This window comes from Notechis scutatus, chromosome 1 (genome assembly GCF_049901735.1).
Source record: "Notechis scutatus isolate UNSWTSFEM ecotype Mainland chromosome 1, rNotScu1.2, whole genome shotgun sequence".
Taxonomy (NCBI): domain Eukaryota; kingdom Metazoa; phylum Chordata; class Lepidosauria; order Squamata; family Elapidae; genus Notechis; species Notechis scutatus.
The window spans coordinates 286,674,966-286,698,839 of record NC_142009.1 but is presented as its reverse complement, the minus strand read 5'-3'; the positions used below and the strand labels follow the sequence as shown (position 1 = coordinate 286,698,839).

General features: G+C 35.1%; 1 protein-coding gene across 4 annotated transcripts in view; it reads right to left on the bottom strand.

Moving 5' to 3' along the window:
• AKAP6 (A-kinase anchoring protein 6) overlaps window positions 1–23,874 on the bottom strand; it is a 268,358-nt gene that overhangs the window by 161,437 nt on the left and 83,047 nt on the right. For all 4 annotated transcript variants that reach the window (XM_087951804.1, XM_087951803.1, XM_087951805.1 and 1 more), the window contains 3 exons: window positions 20,399–20,521; window positions 9,720–9,816; window positions 8,411–8,574 (listed from right to left, as the gene is read on the bottom strand). In XM_087951804.1, the coding sequence (XP_087807930.1) occupies window positions 8,411–8,574; window positions 9,720–9,816; window positions 20,399–20,521 (384 nt within the window). The remainder of the gene's footprint in view (window positions 1–8,410; window positions 8,575–9,719; window positions 9,817–20,398; window positions 20,522–23,874) is intronic.

The following is a 23,874-nucleotide window of genomic DNA, read 5'->3' as shown; positions in this document are numbered from 1 at the left end:
AAAATACAAACAAATAGAAGGAGCACCCATGGGATCACCCCTCTCACCTGTCATCGCAAACCTCTACATGGAACACTTTGAAACACAAGCTCTAGAAAAATATGATCACAAACCCAAACTCTGGCTCAGATACGTAGATGACACCTTCATAATCTGGCCACACGGGAAAGAAAACTGAACAACTTCCTCACACACCTCAACAGCCTACACCCCAAAATACAATTCACCATGGAAACAGAAGCTAACAATCAACTTCCCTTCCTAGATGTCTTGGTATACAAAAAATCCAATGGCTCCCTAGGACACACCATCTACCAGAAGAAAACACATACAAACCGCTATCTACACGCACTCTCACACCACCACCCAGCACAGATCAATTCCGTAGCTGAGACACTCATCTCTAGAACAAAATGCTTAGCCGACGAACAACACCTAAAAACTGAACTACACACTCTCACCAACGTACTAACAGCCAATGGATTCCAAAGAAAGAAGATTACCCACCTAATCCAAAAAGAAACCCCAACCAAAATCCAAGACAGAGAACAAGAGAATGGCAAAGCCCTCCTCCCATATATAAAAGGCACTACAGACAAAATCAGCAAGATCCTCCAAAAACACAACATTAAAACAGCATTCTGCACAAACAGAAAAATATCCACCATCCTAAGAAACCCTAAAGACAAAATCGAGTTAGAAAACCAAGGAGTATACGAAATCCGTGCACCGCCTGCCCCACCACATACATTGGACAAACTAACAGAAGAATAAGTGCACACATTGAAGAACATAAGAACTCAATCAAAAAGAAGAACCGACCTCTTCCCTGGTCCAACACCTCATAGCCACAGGACATGAGATTGACTTTAAAAATACCAGAACTATCGCCAAAACCGAACACTTCAACAACAGAATAATCAGAGAAGCCATAGAGATAGAAAAACGCCCACACAGCATGAATAAAAGAGATGACACCTCCCGCCTACCAGCCATTTGGAAACCCGCCCTCATGAACAGACGAGTACCTAACAAGAAGAATGACACCAGACCCACACCCACCAGGGCCACACAAGATGCCAACATCACACTTCCACGTAAAAAGCAGACTCACACCCACACAGAAGATGAGACACGACCACGGACCAGAAGCCGCACTGCAGCTGCATCACTACCCACTTCAAACCCCTCCGAGCCATACATGAAACGAACTGACCCCCACCATGAAGATGCGGCACGACCACGAACTCGAAGCCAAACAGCAAGATCACAGCTCACCAGCTCAAATCCCCCAGCAACTAAGACTAACCTGAGCACAACCAAGCCCCCACCTGAACAGAACACACCTCCAGCCAATCAGAACACGGCCAACCCCCCAACCAATCAGAACACAGCCAAACCCCCAACCAATGAGAACACACCCCACCCAATCAGAACACAGCCAAGCCCCCACCCAATCAAGTCACACCCCACTAGCAGTTAAAAGGAAGAAGAAGCTGCAAGCTCACATCACTCTAAGAAGCACAGAGCGGAAGACACAAGCCTGAAGATGATGAATGAGACTTCATCGAAACGTTGCCTAGATACTTCCAATCTTACGCGGGAGAAACCTCAAAGATATAAGTACCCACCTGGATGAACACCAAAATGCAGTAAAAAAAACTGGAACATACTTCCACATGAAAGCCTCAGGTCATAGCATCGACTTCAGTGGCACCAAAACCCTAGCCACTATAGAAAACCCCAGCTACAGAATTATCAGAGAAGCCATAGAGATTGAAAAAAGACCTGAAAGCATGAATAGAAGAGATGACTCCACCCGACTGTCAATTATCTGGAAGCCTGCACTCACAAACAAAAAAATCTCCACACCACAAGCCAAGCAAACACCTGGGCACAAACAGACCCCACCTGATACCTCCAGCTCAAACACACCCCAACCAGGCACCCAGATGAAACCTAGCTTCCTAATAAATGATAGCCGTCCTTTTACCCGAAGCCAAGCCACACTAAAAGCCTCCAATACAGGAAACACAATGTTGCCAGGCAATCAAAAAACGCTACAAAACAGACAGAAGATATTAGAAACACCAACAAGCAGAACACAGCAAACTCCAAGACCAATAAACACAGACCAAGACTCCCAACCAATCAGGATGAAGAAAAAAACATTCTAACACAGCAGTAGGCTAGCACCAAATTTAAAACAGAAAGCCTGACTCACAGACGAACACAACACAGAAGCCTGATGATGGCAGATGAGATTCTGCTGAAAGAAACCTATTTTTTATTTAATGTATTTTTATTTAATGATTTAAAATATTTAAAAGACTGATCGCACAGACTGAGACTATGGTGGCAAGAAAGGCAAAATATAAAAACGAATAAAAACAATACAAAAACCAAATACTTAACAAAATTAAAAATGTAATGAATACTTATAATAAAATACGTATAATAAAATATGTATAATAAAATCATACACATACTTAGAACAGAACACTGAACATCAGAGTTGGGAAGGACCTTGGGAGGTATTGTAGTCCAACCTCCTACTCAAGCCAGAGACTCTATATCATTTCAAACAAATGGCTGTCCAGTTTCTTTTCAAAAATCTCCAGTGATGGAACACTTGTAACATCGGTAGGCAAGATGTTCCACTGGGTGATTGTTCTCTCCTTAGTTCTAGGTTGCTTCTCTCCTTGTTTATTTATTATTTATTTTGATTTTATTTATTTGATTTGTCAATCGCTTACAAGATAATAGGTATAAGTATAAACATGAGTAAGAATGCAGGAAATAGATACGAATAAATGGAGACAATAGGACAGGGATGGTAGGCATGATTGTGCACTTGTTTCCATAAGTGCACAATCCATTTCCATCCATTGTTTCTTGCCTTGCCTTCTGGTGCTTTGGAAAATAAGTTGACTCTCTCTTCATTGTGTCAGCCCCTCAAATATCGGAACACTGCTGCAATGTCACCCCTGGTTTTTTTTTACTAGACTAGACATACCCATTTCTTGCTACCTTTCTTCATATGTTTTAGCCTCCAGGCCCCTAATCCTCTTTGTTGCTCTTCTCTGCACTCTTTATGATGCACTCATACATCACACAATCCTGGTCCAATGTAGAGCAGAAAAGCCAGGATTTTGTGGCTCTGCTGAAGATCAGTTAGATCAGAGCTATCCTAAAGGACCAGCACAATCACAGAGAAAAGCCTAGGTCCCATTAGGTGGCACTGTTTTAGAGAAGGGGGAGGACCTGGAGCATGCAACCTTGTGGGATGGCTAAAGATGATTAGGGAAATACAGTCCCACAGTTTGTTTGTTTTTCCATTGAATGCATTAGTTGCCCATCTTACCATAGGGTTAACCCATTCCTGTGCCATATAGGATAGCATTTAGTAATCTTCATGATGCTATCTGCTAGGGGTGCCTGACTCAGGTATAGAAATGATTAATACAATTCTAGCCCTTTTTACTTATTTACTGAGTGTACCTAACTCTAGTTCTGTTGCTTGTCCCTTTGATTTTTCATCAGTGAAATTCTTCATAGTGCTATCTTATTTCTTTGTACAACACCTATATTCTCAGGCTGTGAAGAAAGATCTTTCAGAGATTGAGACTTGGATCACATTGATATGTGAATAACACTCAACTCTACGTTTCTCTTTCAACTCCTGCTTGTTTAAATTTGCAGGTCCTAAAGCCTTGTTGGGATGTAGTAAAAAGCTAAGTATGAGTGAACATCCTCAGTCTAGTCTTGTCAAGAAGCGGTACTATTGATAAGCAAACAATCTAATTCAGGAGTAGTGATATAATTACTGTGGATGAAGCAATACATTCTCTGAATAATCAAGTAGAAAGCAAGGACGTTGTTGAAAATTGTATTGCTTCTAGATCAAATTACAGGAACAGTCAGTTGTGTCTTTGTCCATGTTCAATCAGAGTGCCCGCTGATGCTTACTATTTCTTGGAATAAAGATTGGCCACAGCAATATGTATTTAATAGTAGTTATTCTTGTAATATATGACTGTAATTGTAACAATGCAAATGATTATATGGGTATGGGTATGTATCTGTATTGTATTTGTACTGCTGCTATTGAGCTAAGAATTTGCAGTAAGAATAGAATGTGGCAACTAGTAGAGTTCTTTCAGAAGCATACTTTCTTCATAACATTATTTCAACTTTTGGACAATATTACTAGTCTCCTATTAATTTTTAGACTCATTTTTTTGTTGCTGGCTTTCTTCTAAAGAATTCAAAATGATTAAAGTCCAGAAGAGTTCATATATTGTCTCCCTTGTGTCGATCCTTCTTGAATTGGTACTTCCATCAAAAGATTTGTTGCAAAGTCTTTTAAAAAGTATAATCAGTGCTTATTTATGGCATTTTTTTCAGCAGCAACCTGATTGTAGAAATCCACCCCAAGCAAATGTAATTAGCTCAATTCTTGTTCTTTTACTTGGCCATATAGATTGTTTTCACATATTGGGACCTGTAGATTTTAAACTATCCCTTGATTTTATTGTATGGTTTATACTTCTCAGTAGTAGTACAATACTTTTTTATATTTTTTTATAAATTGGGCAAAATCACCTTATTGTGAAATTGGACAGCTCTGATGACAGAACATTCACAGACTGGGAGATAGTTGATGTGACATTTGTGGAGGAGGGGAAGACCCAAGAATGATCCATAGACTTAACGTTTTCCAGGCAAATTGGAAAAAATGGGTAATTTTTTTTAAAAAATGAAAGAGCTGTCTTTTTATGAATTGCTAAAAATAAAAAAGTAAAGAATATGAATAAATGAGTGATTATTTTTTTCCAAAGGAGAGAAATTAGAAGCAGAAATCCCAACAATATGTAATGTTCATAAATGATCATGACTAAGAGGTAAGCAATATGGCGAACAATAGGCAGATAATATTAAAGGTTTTCCCAAATAGTATATATGATTTGTGTAAAAACAAAAATAAATGGGAAGAATTCCAGAAGGACTGCTTAAAACTGAATGAATAGTCAACCAAATGGCAATTGCAGTTTAAATTAGTATAAAATGATGCATGTAAAAAAAATATCTCTAATTTTATATACAGACAGATAATTTGTATCAAAGAATTCAAGAAAAAGATCTTGCCTAATGGATAGCTCAATGAAAATGTCAAATATATAATGCCCTTAAAATAATATATTGTATATCTCTATCTAGAGCATACAGGTTTTGTTTCCTCATTTGAAAAAAGTATAAGGCAGCCAGAAAAAGGCATATAGAGACACTTATTACAATCACCAGGTTGGTCTCAAACTTCTTTGTCATGATAAAAAGCTAGAAAGTTTGGGGTTCTTTAGTTTGGAAAGAAAGTGATAGAAGGAAAATATAATTGAGATACATAAAATTAGGCAGCCTATGGAAAAAGCATGGAAAAAATGAAAGGGAAAAGGGTTATTTTGTTGGAGGTGTCTCTCTCAAAACATTAAGACTACAATTAACATAACTGGAAAATTTAAAACTGACAAAAGAAAATACTTTTCAACATTCCTTATCATATTATATAGTGGCAGTCAACATTTTGGATGGCTTTAAAATTAGATGGATACATTCATGGAAGACTCCCTTAATCATAGAGACTCAATCTTATCCTAGTCTGGCAATAGCATTCTTCCAAAATGAGTTGCCTTAGAATTGCTTATGAGCACTTTAGTTATGCATTTGACCACTGTAAGAAATAAAAACTAGACTATCATGGGTCTTACCATCCTACTCATTTTTTTGCTGAAATCCTGTTTCTATTTATTATTGTTGGATATTAACTCCTGCTGAATTTAGATAGATGTACTTCTGAATAAACATCAAGATTTATTATGACAAAAAGCAGATGGAGTTCAATGGGCTTAACCCAGACCTAGCTTCATTTTATTGTTCTGGGGTGTGAGCTCAAATATTGTCACATTTAATTCATGTAATCATATGACAAGTATGGTCCTAGATGGATCATACAACGATAAATCATACTCATCTGGACTGTGCAGTGAACCTTCAAGGGGATGCCTGTAAAGTCCACCTGGAAATGGCAGTTGATATAAAATGCATTGCCTCATATATCAACTAACTCCAAGAGCACATTTTACCTTTGCTGGAAACCCTGCATTGGGAATGGGACAACTTGCCACAGCCAATTTGCTGTGGCCAATTCAACCATGGCCAACCCGTTGCAGCCAACTCATCATGGCCAATTCACTACAGGACAACACATCATGGCTAACTTGCCATGGGACAACTTGCTGTGGGACAATTTAACAATTCTATTTAATTATTTAAAATACATAAAAATTATTTTAATTTTTGCCATTCACATTTCATTCTGTCCCTTCTTTTGCATCCTTTCTTTAATGATTCTATTCCACCATTTCTTTGGTATTAATAAAACTCTTGTCCCGCAGTGAGTTGTCCTGTGGCAAAATGACCATGGCAAGTTGTCATGCAGTGAGTTGGCCGTGGCAAGTTGGCTGTGGCAAATTGTCATAGACCCCCCTGCATCAGCCACCAATAGAAACTCATTTCTTAAGTTACAAATGGTTTGGCACTGAAATTCTTGCAGGCCCACCTACTCCAACTAGAACAATATGTACAATATGTGCATCCTAAGAAAAACTTTTTTGATTCCTTACCTCCATAAAATCTGGGTGATCCCTCTTCAATGGAAATTCAACTGGCTCAGACCTTGAAGCAGAGCCATTATGCAGGGCTTTAAAAATCAGTCATTAAATGCCCCATCTTAGGAATTTTCTTTGGGTGTTGCTCCCTTTTTAGATAAATTGTTGCTTTTGATTATTATTCTTCCTTTATCATGAAGGTTTTATAAATTCCCTACAAAGCTTTTATACTTCTTTTCTTATGTACCTATTTTATGACTGCAGCAGCACAGACAATTCAGTAAATAAATACTTAAATAAATATGAAATTATTAATTCAATCAGGATAAAATATATCAACAGCTTCCAAGTAATTTTTCATATTTTTCATTTTCCCCCTGGTTGTCCATTAGGAAAGTGGTGTGTTCCAGCTCTTTTTTTTTTTTTTTTCAGTTTTGAACTTAACATGCCATTAAAAGGCCAAAATATACTCTCAACAGGGATAGAGATAGAGATAGAGATAGAGACAGAGACAGACAGACAGACAAACAGACAGACAGACAGACAGACAGACAGACACCTTAAGCTTCTTAGAAGCAGAATCCTGCCACCAAAAGGATACACAGAAATCAGAATCTAAGGGTAGAATTCATTGATATCTGTCTATCTGACAAAATTACACTATTTAGAAGAATGGAATTCCTCTCTCTTCTCCTGTGTATTATCAAATCCACTCTAATGTTTGGAGGAATCAGTGAACTATTAAACGGTCAATATGTTGGTTTATATAATATTAATTATCAATACAACCCAGTCTTGATGGCATTACCTAACTATAAAACTGATCAACTGATATGGAACATAATATTAATCCCCTCCCTTAGAACTTTCTGCATGCAAACTTTTCTTGCTGTATTTAGCTATTGGATAGTGTCTGTGACATCATAGTGATGGTCCAAGGTCACAATCCCAGCATCAACACTTTCAACATTTCCACAATATTTTAACGTCTTTTAATAATATGTGTTTCCCTGGAATTATATCACTTTTCCTCTACTCTTTTAGGGGGGAAAAAGAAAGAAAATGCAATACAATTCATCTAGCAGCAGGTTTTCTATTTCCTCCATCAACATATTCCTATAGGAATAAGGGGAAGGTGGCTTTCATTGTCCCCAGAGAAGTCCTCAAAAATAGATTTAGATATCAATATATTATTGATATGTATTCAACACATGCACCATTGTGAAAGGCTTAAATTCCTAGCAAAAAAGATTTGTGGCAAAGCATATGACCTTCTCCCCACTGCAATGGCCATCCCCTAATTAGGCAATGCATCTGATAGTCATTAACAGGAATGAGATAATGAATCACTTTCTCTCTTCTTTGTTAATTTGCTGTAACCAAGCGGCTAATGGATGTCAGAGCTGAGTGATTGCACTGATTATGGTGATTTATAGTTGCAACAAAACAATTTAAAACCATTCTGATTATTCATGTTAAAGATACTGTATGTTTTGTTTACTAAATATTTTACATCCCTTTCCCTGCCCCTACTAAATTTCCACCCAGAGAAGTTTGTCTAAAAGATGTAAAAAGTTTCAGCCTTTTAGAATGGATATTGTTTCAGAAAGACACATTTTATTTTGTTTGTAAAAATTTTACCCAGTAGAAATGAAAAGCCTTAGGGTGGAAAGAAGACTTCAGTGATGCCTAGTTCAAAAGGAGGCTGAAATAAGAGGAAATAAGACAAACTTCAAGCCACTTACCTTGGGGCTCTCAGTCCCTTCCTCATCCGTTGCAGACACATCAGTAGCCAGTATCTCTGCTTTGATGATACGCAGAGCCCTAAGAATCCAGCTGTGTTGTCGTTTGATTTGTTTCTGTAGTTCCTTCCACTGACTTGCAATCATCTGCAGCATGTCCTTCAGTCCTTCTCCAAAAAATGAGAGAAAGAAATTAAGTCCTACATTCCACGTTATCATTTGAAGAACCTTATTTGTTAAAGGCAAGGAATCTTAGGGGAAATAAAAATCCTTTTGCCTTAAATACTCTGGCATTCTTTACTACAGAGACATCAGATCAGGAGTTCTAACAGGCACTGCAAACAATGCTATAGGATCAAAACATGACATATACAGACAGCAGTGGCTGAAGTCAGCAAAGGAAAATAATATTCAATCTCAGATTCATATAGAACAGTAAAAAAAAATACCATCCTATTTTCTTCTGTTTACAGATATTAAACAGCAGATATTTGTTGTTGCTCATCTTTAAGGACAAATAATTACTTATATGGTCAGTTTATGAGACCGTGGTATGGTTTTACAAGCTCCAGAAACTCATGCAGGTCAACTGAACCTGGAGGGTGGTGCTATTTTACATTCTAGATGGCCAGGTTGATAACAAAATACAAAAGAACCACTGAAAAATCTTCCAGATCCTTCATCTTATTGAGGAAAAAAACAAAAGAAAAAAAATCAGCCAAAATAATGCTAACAATTTTTAGCAATACAGAGTGTTTTGATTAAATCCAGACGGTCAAGAACTATGACAAAAAGATTCCTAACTTATCCAGGCTTGTATTGAAAATTGTATGCAAAACTGTCCAAAATCATCACTTCTAATATTTCTTAATAAAGACTTTAAAATTGCAGTAAGAATTAGTTTAAATAGCAAAGGAACTTCATCGATGCAATTATTCATGCTAACTATGTAAAAATATACGTATGCATAGATATAAAATCCCAATTTATCATCTTAATGATATTTCCGTAGCACTTACATCAAAGAACATGTCAACGTGAAGTTTTCAGTGATGTAATTTCAATTGAAAGTCAGTTCAACAGCAAGACCAAAATAAAATGAACAGACTATTTGCTAGCAGTATTTCATTTTATAAGTATCACAGCATTGTATGCAGTATATGAAACATTTATAAATCTTGAAGGTCAAAGTGATAATGTAAATATTAATAATACATAAGGAAGCAAATATATGCGGTAATTTACAGCAATGCTTCTTTATTCTTTAATAGTCTGGAGACATAAAGACTTGCAATATTTCAGAAGAATCTACCTGATTTGTGAGATACTATAAGATCGAGAAGTTGACATCCTTCTTCTGTAACAGCTTCCTTTAATGCACAGTGGCTGTCTACATTCAGTTTAAAACTCTGCAAAAAGAAAGGGAGATGTTTTTATATTTAAGTATCAAATGGTATGGATACATTTTTAATATAAAGCATGTGTGTTAAAATATTTACTATTGTTATCAAAAACCACTCTGCTATATGTCCAATAGCCAAATTAATTTTCAATACTAAAAGCTATTGAATTGGAATTGAATTGAAAATATTTCCATTAAATTACCAAAGTGCATCTGGTTGAAACAGCTGACAAATCTAGAAATTCATTAACTTTTATGAAAAACCAGAGCCCTAGGCTAGCTCTAGAATAATAGTGTACTATAAAATATACTGTTGCAGCTATCTTTTTCAGATGTATTTCAAATACTGGTGAAAGAACAATTTAAATAAATGCATGTAGTACAGTATATATTAAAATGTATTAATACAAAATATTGGAACAAATCAATATAATTAATCTACTGCAACTTCTTTTTCTTCATACTATGATTGTATGAAGATTTGTGTAAGATCTCCACTGTGTTTATAGCTAAAGTAACTAAGATTGCTCTTTTGCAAAAGCAGTCTGCAACTATTGTATTTATTCTGGAAAATACTAAATTACATTTTTATAATCACCCATAGCAACACAATGAACCACAACAATTATGTGCAAATAACTACTTACAAAGTCAAAATGTAATCTCTGCAAATAAAACCTACTTTTATTTGATTTTGGTTTTTTTTTTAATACAAATGGAATACAATTTACTTCTTTTTATATATTTACAGCACTCAGTCAAGGGGAGAATTTGGACCCGTATTCCTTCATCTACTTAGCTTTCCTCACAATCTATTAAAATGTTAGGCCTAACAAAGCCACTCTCTGAAGCCACTTATGATTACAAATGTAGTTCAAGCAATTTCATTTTTTTTCTAATTACTCTGCCCATGTCTTCAGGAATATCCCTTTTTTTGTGATATAAATTGAGAAGGCTAAAATGTCCAGGATTCTTTTCTTGATTCTAAAGAGCAAACCTGAATATGCTATTAAATATAGGTTAGAGAAAGAGCATAAGTCAGTCCTAGAGCTCTGATTTCAACTGCCATCAAGCAATAATTAACTGAATATTTTAAAAGTCTATGGTATAATTCTGTATTCTTGGTGAGAAACCTTTCCAAAAGATTATTTCCAATTGGTAACCAATATGCTGTAATTAATGTGTATAGTAATGAATTTTGTGAGCAGTCAAATAAGTTGCAAAGAAAAATATGTCAATACATACAAGAGCCATATGTCAGCAGCTACAAATTTGCTGGGAAATTAGACGGAACAGAATGGTACATGACTATATTTGTCAGTTACAAATGGTTCCACTGAATCTCACCTTCTGATTTCATCCATGACATCTGAGATAGTAAAGTATACCTTTAAAATATATAATCTGGGAAAAGGTCCTGGAGTTGTACCTTTTAACCATGTATAATATTAACTGTAACTTACAGTCCCTTTAGCCTGAATTGCCTGATAATTGCTCTTTCTCACAGCTTTTTATATCCCATAGTTTAGTTATTTATATGCCAAATCAATTCTTGTGTTATTCCCCCCACTCCCCTTTGTATATGAAGAAGCCAAAACTTATGGTTTAATGCCTGATGCTGGTAAATCCTATGATGATCTACTTCCTGTCAAACCTATTTTTTGCATATTTCTAATAGCGTCTAGTTACTTTTCATAATTATTCATTTAATTTAATCAATTTGATTTTAATGCCACCTGGTTACTCTGGACAACTCACAATATAAAAGCAAAGTAAAATAAAATAATGAAACAACATTAAAGTAACTAGTTTGGACAACTCACATCCAAACATATACAACACATGTCAAAACTCTTGAGCAAGAGAAATTCCATATACCCTATAACAAAGCTTTGGAGAACCCACTATCTTTAAGGCCCCCCATAATGCCTTTAAGATGGGATCTCAGGGACTGCCTTATACCAGAAGACAGAAACTATAACAGAGAAGGTGCATTTAATGAATCCCAAAAGATGACATGGTTTAATGTGGGAGATCCAGAGTGTGCCAACTCTGTCCATCAGTGAGAAAGAAACCACAGGAGATAACTAATTCCTCAGATAACTAAGCTTCATGCCATAGACACTTTATAGGTGATAATCAGCAAATAAAAAAGAGGTTATCCATCTTACCTGGTTATAATTTGACTTAAAGTAGGTCCTATATCCAAATTGTTAAGAAGACAGATACTTCAATACTTCAATACATAGTGCAGTTGCACTTCATTTCATGCTCAATGGGATTTTTAGGAAAGTCTGGTCATTATTATGAAGTCGCATCAGTCTTCCTCCACAAAGGAAGGAAGGATTTAACTGAGAACTATGATTACGCTCATAGTTGTTACAATGAACTAAAAATAATCATAGCATATTTGAGTTAACTATTAACTGTACCATAAAGAAGGAACTATAAGCTTAAATATGGATTTAATAAATATAAGACGAAATAAAGTTGGAAGATGTTATGTTTAGACCGAGAATCAGCTTGGTTATAACTCTTGGCTAGAACCTATGGACTATAAATTCTAATCCAGCCTTGAGAATGAAGCCAACTGTATGATTTAAGGCAAATCATCATTCTTTCAGCCTTAGAAAGAAATAGCAATTCATTTCTAAAAAAATTTCCCAAGAAAAGTACAAGCCCATGTATTCACCAGAACACCAGTTACAAGTTGCAAATATTACCAATATTGGTGATTGGCTCTCATTTGCCACACTGATTCTTCATTAAGTAAACTATGCAGTATGAAACTGCTACCATTGTTGATGTGAGCTCAGCATTTAGATATGACTTAGTGACTAGTTAAAATAGTTCTGTGATAGAAAATGACCAAATTGGTGGCACTTTATGATAATTTAATTACAGGTAATTTGTGTTTTGTAGAAACCACATTATGATTTAATTTAGATCATCATAACATGAATGCTTGCATGCATAAATACATCATATTTGCCAGTTTTCTTTTGTAATGGTTTAAAGCATAGCCATTAAAATGCTTCCGTGTAAAATGACATGAATGTACAAGAGAGAAACTTCATTCAGAAATGTCATCTTCACATAGCTTAATCCAAAAAAAAATATGACTTGATGTATTATAGACATTGCCTCTGAATCAACTGCCCAATAATTCTCAAGTTGTTTCTCACAGCATTGCTCAGTTAAATGAAATATTAGAGGATATCTGTCTCTGTTCAACACAGGTCTACAATGCTGGAGGAGGAGGAGGGCTTTCTTTGCAGAGCTTCATGAACAGGTAAGATGCATTTTATGGAAGATTATTATTAAATATCTTATGTAGTCTTACATATGCCATATATAGTTGCATTTATCATCACCAGTTCCCTTAGCTCAACTGAAGCAACTGATAGATGAGAGGAAACATATAACAGAAAATTAGTTTTTGTATTGCTCGATGCATAGGAATAACAAAACAGCTGTACTACATATCCTACTTTTAATAGTTCTTAGGAGTTAAATAAATAGGGAGTTTCTAGATAGATAGATAGATAGATAGATAGATAGATAGATAGATAGATAGATAGATAGATAGATAGATAGATAGATAGATAGATAGATAGATAGAGATAGAGATAGAGATAGAGATATACAAAAGCTACTCCTTAAAGTTGTGCAGTGCTATTTTTGTATTTTGTAGTACTGAATTTCTCACACAGAATGAAATAATGAATGTCTCTATTTTAGGAATTGAAGCTTTTTGCTTTTATAAATCAAGTTATGTAATATATTTAAATAACTTTAATACTATTAAGCAAATCAAGCTGAAACCTAGATGAAAATTATCCCAAGCCAAAAATATAAACTAGATCAAGCATTTCCAAATAAGGGAAAAGCCTGGCATCTTAGTGCAGCTACTTTTCTTAAAGCATTCCTTTCCATGAAACCTTTTTTAAAGACTTCCTTTCATAGATGCAAGCTTGAAGAAGCTCTGACAATATTTAATTTACTGTTTACTTAAAACAGGCTTGTGTTGAATAGTTTGTAATCATGCACTTCACAAGAGATGTACATGAAGGCGTCTCATATAGCAAAGAAAACCTAAAGGACCCCAGAGGAGTTTGGGTAATTTCATATAATTGAAGCAGAGCATTGATGCAGCTGGATGTGATGCTGCCTCAAGATGATGTAGTTGTGTTTGATAGGAAAATTGGGAAAGATGAGATATTCTTCTTCATTAGAAAAAATAGACTTGCTGCCCTAGAAAAGATTCACTTAACATAACATATCAAGTACACAATGCAGCTTGATTTACAGGTGCACCTATTAACCAGTAATAATGTTGACTGAAGAAGTAAAATATGATGAATAAAGATGGGCCAAAACTCTGGGGCTTGATTTGCAATTTTACAGTTGCACAAAATTCAGTCTAATTTGCTGCAAAGCACATATAGCAAAATCTGGCAATAGATTAACCAATAGCACATTGGTCTTAAGGGGGAAACTATTTTCACAACCTGCAAGTGTCACAGCAAACAAGAGCAAAATAGATGGTAGCTGTTTGCTATATTATTTTCAGTCAGGTATGTGTCTTTTTTTTCTTTAATCATCAAATCTGAGTTTATCACTTTTTTTTGTAAGTTTTATTTGAGTTTTTACAAAAGGGCAAGTAAAACATCTTTTTTGAAAGCAGCATAATCCCAGGTTACATTTCTTCGTACAGACACAAATTCAGATTCATGCTCATTTTTATATTCTATTCCATATCTTATTACTATTTTACATTTTCTACATAGCTTCTCCCCTCTTTTAATTTTCTTAGTTTTATTTTATTTATTTCATCTCAATTTAAATCATTGTACTTATATTTTTTGTCTGCTGTTTCAATTGTCTATTATCTTTTCTCATTAAACAAAATTTCTCCTGTAATTACTAATTGGGGTATGACGCCTTTATATCTTTCCCCTAAAATTATAACTCTTAATATAATACATAACTTCCATTTGGATTCTGCTTGGTACATTCTAAAACTATACACTGTATTCTTGAAAAAAGAAAAAATTATAAATATATAATATAGTTAAAACAACAATCCATTCCAATTCAATTCTATCATTAATATTAATATTCATTTAAATCTTAACATTTTGCACATTACTTTTCAAATAAATATCATACTTTTATGGGAACAATTATAAACTTTCCATAGTTATTTCCCCCCCCCCTCTTCACTTATATTTTATAAAACATTGACTGATTAAAATGTTACCATTCCTTCCTAATTCAATTTTCTCATTTATTTTATTTCATTTATTTTATTCACAAACATTTCACTAAATTATTCACTAACTATTTTATCCCTCTTTTTAATCATATGTTGTTTCCAATTTTCTAAAGTTATTTCTAGTACAAATATAACAATACAATCTTATGTACCTTTACAGAATCCCTTTTTCAGTTAGATTTTCACCCATTATCTCTAAATAGGTCCTGTTTCTTTATATCTTGCTCCAAACCTTTGTAACTTCTTTTCCTTTCCTTCTTCCCTCTTTTCTTCTCTCTCCCCTTTTTACCCCTTTGTCTCTCTACCTCTATTTCCCTCTTCTGCATTCCCCTTTTCTGTTGCTTTCCAACATTATATTTATTTTTCAAATTATTTTTCTTTTCTTTGGTTGTTTTTTTAAGTCTTAAATTCTCCATTCTCTTTCCCCCCTTTCCTTTTTCTTCCCCATATAGAGTTACTTGTTCATTAAAGATGGCTTCTTCTTTGTCCCAGTCTTCTTGTTTTGCAGTCTTTTCTTGTTGTTTCTCATAGTTGCAGATCTCCATTTCTAAGAATTGAAAAATGAAGCCAAAAGAGCCCTTCCCTTCTTGTGCATCTTCTTTGTATTTTTTAAGTTCCATTTTCAATTCATCCAAAAGTGATGCCATTGTAAAAATTTTAAACAACCACCCAATTGGTTTTAGTCATTCAAATATAATAACCAAAAATCCAAGAGTCACCAAGCAATCCAAATACACACAAGCTGATCTTATTACACTTTTTTTTTCACTTTCTCTTCCTGGGGTTACTATTTAGTTGCAAAGTTTCAGTTAAAATGTATCTTTTAGAAGTCTTGTTGAAGTTTTACTTTAGATTCTTTTGAAGTCCAGGCAGTCTCCTCCCTCCAGATCCTGCCCTTATTCTTTTCCTCTCCCTTCCTGCTTATAGAAGAAAAAGGTTTTAATGTCCAGAAATCTTTATTGTCTCTTTGGCATTTACTTATATTTTCAGCTTAATTGCCTATTGATGCCAAGGCGGATTTTTCTGATTTTTTATTCAGATCTCTTAGTTGTCAATGTAAGGAAGGAGAGAGAAGAAAAAAAAACCTTTCCCTTTTCACTTTCTTTTGCTGCTTCCGACTCTTCTTTGGGAGCAATGTTATCTTTTGTAAAATTTAAATTCCAGGGTACCTTAGTTGTTTCTTTTTTGACTTAACCCGATCAGCCAAAACTTTCACTTCTTATCTTCCTCCTGCACGTTCTTTCCTGGTTGAGTTCTTCTTTGAGGTGGCCATTTCTGACCACCGCTCCTACCGCCTTCAGGAAAGGGAGTTTGGCCAGCTGAGGAGGAGAGATGGGGCTCTCCTCAACCCTGCTGGTGATCTTCCCCCTCTTCACCACCTCTACGGGGTGGCTTAGCCCTGAAACCAGCCGGCTCGGGGCGCTCCAGCGGCGAGCCCAGGCAGAAACCACGCACGATCATGGATTCCTGTCTGTCGCTGAAGCCCTTCAAACCGGAAGTCAGTTTATCACTTTTAAGAGAAAACTATTCAGATTGAGCTGTACTAGTGTTTAGGGAACATCAGCTGAATCGCTAATATATAATAGTTCTCCTTCTGGGCTTACTTTATACAACTAGTTTGTCATTCTGAAACAAAACAAGGGACTAATTAAATCATTTGTCTGCCATAGCATAGTTCTTTTAACATCCTTATAGTTGGTTCAAAGATAACAATCATGTTTCATAAGAACTAAACTATTATTTCATTTGAAACTACTGTTGTAAATTTTCTATTGCCATTGTAACTTTTTTCAGCATTACAAGATAGAGCAATAGTCACCAGTTGGACATTTAGGACGAGGTTCTGCAAAGGATAGGTGCATGGTTTCCTGTGTATTATCAAAGATGGTCCAAATGTCCAATAAATTAGCTGAATATATAACCCCATGAATTTAATAGAAAACATTGCTAAATATAGACATGGCTGCCTTTGCTCTATGTCTTCAAATGGGTCCATCCATGTAGCAGTGTTAAGCTGATTGTTTCCTGTGCTGAACTAGCTGAGAATGAAGTTGGCTAAATATATTCCTGTTTAGTTTTCGATCCATTTCTTAGTTTTGGCAACGATGCTGGTCATATATAGTTACCACTGAACCTGGTTGGTAGATTCCTCCTGCTTCTTTCCCACTCTTAGCTATATGGGGGGGGGGGGAGGAATCAATTATATTCCTTTGTATGAATGGGTCATTCTATGGACACATAGTTTCCACTTATAGCTCTTGTTTATGAGCTATCCTCTTCTTTTGGATAGAGGTTTGCCAATCTTATATAAAACAGTAGATAGTTTTACTTTTCTTGTTCTCACTTGAATCCAAATTAATGGAATTCTTGTCACTTTTTACCCAGCATTTGGGAGTTTCAGTATTTCACAGTTTCACTGGTCATCCTGTGAACTGAAGGCCATTTTATCTTTCCACTGCTCCATAGTTAGGGTAGTTTTCAAGAAGGAAACAAAGAGAAAAGTCTGCTCTTTGATCAATCCTCTCTGACCTTAGTCTAGAGTCCAGCAGACTTTGTGTAAAAAGTTTCACATTTGGAAGAGCACAGTCAGGCCAGCAGTCCAAGACAAAATGGTTATAGGAGATGCTGATCGGTGATAGCAAAGGGAAGGCATGCCTACCCCAGAACATTAACTAATAGGAATGGGGAAATTTACCTATAATAACATAATATGCAGAAGGCAATCTGCAAAAGTCTGCTTCTGCTGGTGGAGTTTGGAAAGTACCTGTTTTGATGTATAGCACAAACACACAAAAAGATGAGTGAGGGTTGCCTTCCCAGCATGCTTGGGGTACACTGAGGCCCCTGCCCTGTGTTCCTGTCCTCAAAAAATGATAGGTAGTCATTTTCATGTCCAACGAGCAGACCTGTAATTATGATTCACTGCTGAGCAAGGCACCCTACTGGCTTAACATAAAACTATAAAATTCTGCTGGGTTAAAATTGGTATTTCTACCTATGCTTTTACATTTCTTTAAAATGATATGATGTTAGACTGGCATTGCATTGGCTAAGATTATCTAATTCAAAATTGTTCCAGGATTTTAAAAAAGGAAAAACTTCAAAAGAATTTCACTAAACAAGAGGAAACTGTCTTTATGTAACTTCATTAATTAAATGATTTAGAAAGAGACAAAAAAAGAATGTAAATCATGAGATCTAATAGATAACAAATGGCCATGAAGAGAATCTTGGCATTATGGTAAATATGTCAACAAAATGGTGACTCAATGTTCGGTTGCTGTGAGAAAGGAATTAAATATATAAACTGTATAATGCCCTATTTTGTGTGAGTTATGGCTATATGATTTATAATTTTGAATGCTGTGTTCAGCTTTAGTTCTGTGGTTTGGAAAGGATATTGTAGAAGTGGGAAAGATATGAAAAAGAGCGAACTAATTATGACTAATAGTCATAAAATTGGAACAACTTTATAAGAAATGTTACATTGATGGATAAAATAAGAAGGTGAAAACTTGACACATAAAAATAAGACTGGTGAAAGTGGGTATGAACAGGTTTTTCTCCCTAAAATGGAGTAATTCAGTCAACCTGAATAGCAGGGATTCAGAAGATAAAAGAAAGGAATTCATTTTGAGAAGATACAGTGATGCTTACTGGCATGGACAGCTACACAAAAGAATTATCATGGGGAATAAAACTAGTTTTCATATCATTTTCCCTATCTGAAGTAATATTCCTCTGAATAACAACTGCTGGAGATCATAAAGCCAGAAGATACTAACCTGCTTGTATGCTTCCTGATAGTATTTTATCAGCTGATGATGGATTAATTAATCTTTTGATCTTTCCAGCATGATCCACAAACAAGGCCATGGTAGCCACCACTGAAAGCACTACTATTGCATATGCATTTAATACTATGGCAAAGGCACATATACAAATATATCATTTTTTATTAGGCAAGCATAGACATATCCTACTATTGTAATGAGTCTCTTCTAATCTATTGTTGAATAAAGTCCATGAAGGGAGAAATTACATATCCCTTCCCTTTGTTCAGAGAAGAAAAACTAGTGCAGGCACACACAAAAGATTTTCTTTTACAGCAGCATGAGTTCAGCCAAATGTTTTATGTGAGGATCTATCCAAGACTCACTATGAAGAGCTTTGTCATGTGTCTCACATAATGAGTTCAGGCACCTGCTCCTTCAAATACTCTATCAGGATAATTTTGACACTGCACTTCATGGGAATTTAATTTCATAGACTTCTGCTTAAATAGAGATTAGAGTTTCTGCCAAAACAATATCAATTGAAAAGATGACATTATAATTAATATAAAGCATTGACTAGCTCTATCTTTCAACTACAAACAAGACACTACGTTAAAATTTTGCAATGTAATCATATATGTACCTACTGAGAAGCATGTCTAATTGAATTCTATCCTAAAGTGTGTAGTTATGTAGCATGTCCATTGAAAGGTAAACCTTACTGATTTCAAGAAGAATGTTTATAGGATTGCAGCTTAATTCCCCCAACATATGGTGTGGTAGGCAACAAAAATTAATTATTTTGAGCATGGAACATCTGATATTGAAAACTAACCTACCACCATTGTCTGGTCCTCAGATTTGGATCTCTACTCTTCATCTATAGCCATCTGTCTGCCTGTCTACATCTATCTGTCCATCCATCCATCAACCTATTCCTCTTATTGTTTTTATCAATGGATTCCAAATTTCTTCATGCATTTATAATGATATTTCTTCCAGAATTATTTATATTTTGAGATAATGAGGTAATATTATGAAGTTCATATTATAATGCCTAAAGTCGCTGTGAGTGAGTAGGCGGCTATATATACTTTCTAAATAAATAAATAAAAATGTACAATATAAAAATATTTAAATGATCTGACAGCACAATTAAAAGCAAAAATTAATATTGTAAAGTTCTTGTTTATAATTTATTTATTTATTAAATTTCTATACCTCCCATTTCACCTAAGTGACTTATTTAAATATAAAAACTATATTTCTTTATAAGAATATGTTTTCTTTTATTTATTATTTTAGAGGCTTCTTAACCCTGCTGTAGCATTTGTTATATTCTATTTACATTTAAAACCTCCAAAGGGGGTTCTACCTTTTTCCCCATTTGTGAATTGACTTGACTTTTTAATTCATATACTTATGTATTTCTGGAAAGCTCAAAATATATATAATAAATAATAAAGGTCAGGATAACAGCAGTAAAGAAACTGTTTTTTATTACTGATTTTGGTAACAATATAATTTTGTCCTACCAAGTGTGTTTCCAGGTAGAGTTTAAGACTGTCGGTTTCGGCTTTTGGAGGAGTCCAGTTTTCTGTGGTTTCCATGGCTTCATTTAACCATTGAATGAATTCATCCAACTTGCTTACAAACCCCTTGAAAAAGAGAAAACAAGAAAAGACAGTTGTTTAAAAAAACATTGTAAAGAAATAATATGGTTATAATACAGCTCTGCATCCAGTAACTAGCTGTATATACTAAAACAATGTGATTATGAAGAATGAAGGGAGAAAAGGAATTGGGCCTAACCTATATTGAGAAAATTTAGGGCAGCAATGAATATATAAATTATAGGTTATAGATTTCTTGTCATAATCATGGGAAATCCCAATTTCATCAGAGGCAATTTTGGAAATTTATGTTTTTAAATGGAGGGGGGAAAGAAATCTGTAATGCCAAAGGTTAAAAAACAAGGAAAGGCTACTTTTATTATGTATTTTAACCCTCAAGGTTTTAGAATCCACTTTATAAAGGTTTTTTCTCATAATTACAGCTAAAAGTAACTATAATATCTGAATAGTATATGCAGAATTGAAAAGTAACAGCTGATTTACCATGCTATAGAACTAACTAAAAATAATAAATTTCAGGATAATATTCATGCAATCAATATTTGCATCTCAGAACATTGGGGACAATAGGACAGGGATGGTAGGCATGATGGTGTGCTTATGCACGCCCCTTACAGACCTCTTAGGAATGGGGTGAGGTCAATAGAGGTTAGTTTGAGGGTAAAGGTGTGGGGGTTTGAGCAGGTGACAACAGAATCAGGTAGTGAGTTCCAGACATTGACCACTCTGTTGCTGAAATGTACTTCCTGCAATCAAGTTTGGAGGGGTTTACATTAAGTTTATATCTGTTGTGTGCTCTTGTGTTGTTGTGGTTAAAGCTGAAATATTCATTAACTGGTAAGACGTTGTAACACATGATTTTATGTACTATGCTTAAGTCCAATCTTAGCCAGTGTTGTTCAAGGTTGTCTAAGCCTAGAATCGCAAGTCTGGTGGTGTAGGTATTCTGTTGCAAACAGAGGTATATAGTACTCTTCTGGTAAACTACTTCTGGACTCGCTCAATTGTATTTATGTCTGATATACAGTGCGGATTTCAGACAGCAGAGCTGAATTCAAGTATTGGTCTAGCAAAGGTTTTGAATGTCCTAGTTTGCAAATCAGTATTACCAGAGGAGAAGCTTCATAAAATTAAATTTACAACTCTTAAAGCCTTTTTGGCAATACTGTTGCAGTGCGCTTTGGCGCTTTGTTGCTGCCATTTTGTTTACGTTGCTCTGGCTTCCAATTCACTTGTTATACTTGCAATGTGTCAGAAAGCATAAAGTCTAAATTGTTTAGGACCAGATTATTGCATCTTCTCTCACAAATGTATGATCCTTTGCAATGTTGTATCATATCTGCCAACAGATTCCTGACTAGCTAGGCATAGAAGACGTTCTGCTAGGATGCAACATGATCGTTCCTAAGGAAGCTTGCTTAGCAACTTTATTTATTGATTTGATTTGATTGCCCAACTCCAAAGCAATTGTAAGCATTAGCAAACTGAATAGACCAGTCTCCCTAACAACAGATGTTTTCCAGATGTGTTGGATCATTTCCCACAATTCTTATACTTTTGGGGGATAATGACAATAGAATTCTAACACATTCATTTGTAAAAACTGACTTATTTCAGAAACTGAAATAATTCCCCAACCTTCTGTACTTTATTTTGAATTCATGTATTTGTATTAATTTATTTATGTTATAAGTCATCTGAGAAGCTTTTATGGGTGCAGATTTTCAAAAGAAAATAGATATACACAGAGAGACAAAATAAAGTTTTTATACTGTAATTGGAATTGGTGATGAATTTTGTGCCATTACTTTAGTAAGAAATGTGAGATAATGGTCCTAATCCAAAATGTGATGCTATCATGGTATCCTAAGTACAACCTCATGGGAAAAAAATGCATCTCGGCACATACTAGTAATAAGCTGCAACTCTGAAATCTAAGCACCAAGTAATTTTTTTGTTATTTATTTATTTATTTTACTTCAGTGAAAATTTCCTGTAGCCAATCAGAGTTGGAGCCATTATAGGCAAGAAGAGGAAACTTTATTTCTTATATATTTCTCTGCTCACATTTTACACAGCCTCTTGAGCAATGCTGGAAGGATTTTTAAAAATTCAGAAACAGACAGCTGGACAACTCCCATTTGGGGGTTGTGCCAAGTTCTTGTTTCTGATAAAGTTCTTGTTTCTGGGTTTGAAAGATATGCTGGTTGAATAACCTTCATATAGAATGACTACAGCCATTGATCGATCCTTCCTTCCTTCCTTCCTTCCTTCCTTCCAGGGGTGGGATCTGACCGGTGAACTACCGTTTGGGTGATTTATGTTTTGCTGCGTGCGCATGTGAAACGTCATCAGCTTGCTGCCTGGACAGCTGACCAGCGCTGTGCACAGGTGCGCAGCATTGGAAAAAGCACTTTTCTCCTACTTTTTCAACCACAGGTGTGCTGCGCAAAGCAGTTGAGGTTGAAAAAGCAGGAAATAAAGGTCAGGTAAGAGCCCGGGTGGGCGGGTAGGCCAAAACAGCAGCAGACACAGAACTGGTTCTGTGTCTGCTGCTCTTCAGAGCTACCGGTTCTACAGAGCTGGAGAGAACCAATAGAATCCCACCCCTCCTTCCTTCCTTCCTTCCTTCCTTCCTTCCTTCCTTCCCTCCTTCCTTCCTTCCTTCCCTCCTTCCTTCCTTCCTCTTAAAATAATTGCTCTCTCTGACTTATGTGCTGCACAGTTGCAGCACATAAGTGCTAGAATGGTAGAACCATACAATATACAGAAGCTTTTGCACAAATCTCTATCTAGTTATAGATACAGAAGCTAAACCTTTTTCTCACAGAGGGCAAGATGTGTAGTGTCATTTATTCTCCATGTATGTGCTAATTAAATTATTATTATTATTTTAAAAATGTGAACAAGATAGGGGAAACTTGCCAAGCCTCATCTTTTGGAGTGTAGAAAATAAAACTGAAATCCTATTCAGAATAGATAAATTAATATACATTTTTTGAATATATAAACATTCCATGACCTATTAATAATCAATCTATAATTTGGAACCTATATTTTTAACTTATATAACATATATAATTTTTATAACATATTTAATATTTAAAAGGCTGAAATACTGAAGTAAAACACAGAAAACTGATAAGCTAGAATCATTTATTAAATAATATAAATATTCCCCTTGTACATTTATTAAAATATACTGTACTATCAGTAATAGCCATAATAACAAGTAAATGTATTTATGGTGAACATCCCTGAAGTGTAACAATACATTCAGAACTAGATGAAAGTATAAGAAACTATTACTATGGCTAGAGCTGTGATTGGAATAAAATCCATTTTCCAATAAAAAATATGAATCTTTTAAAAAACCT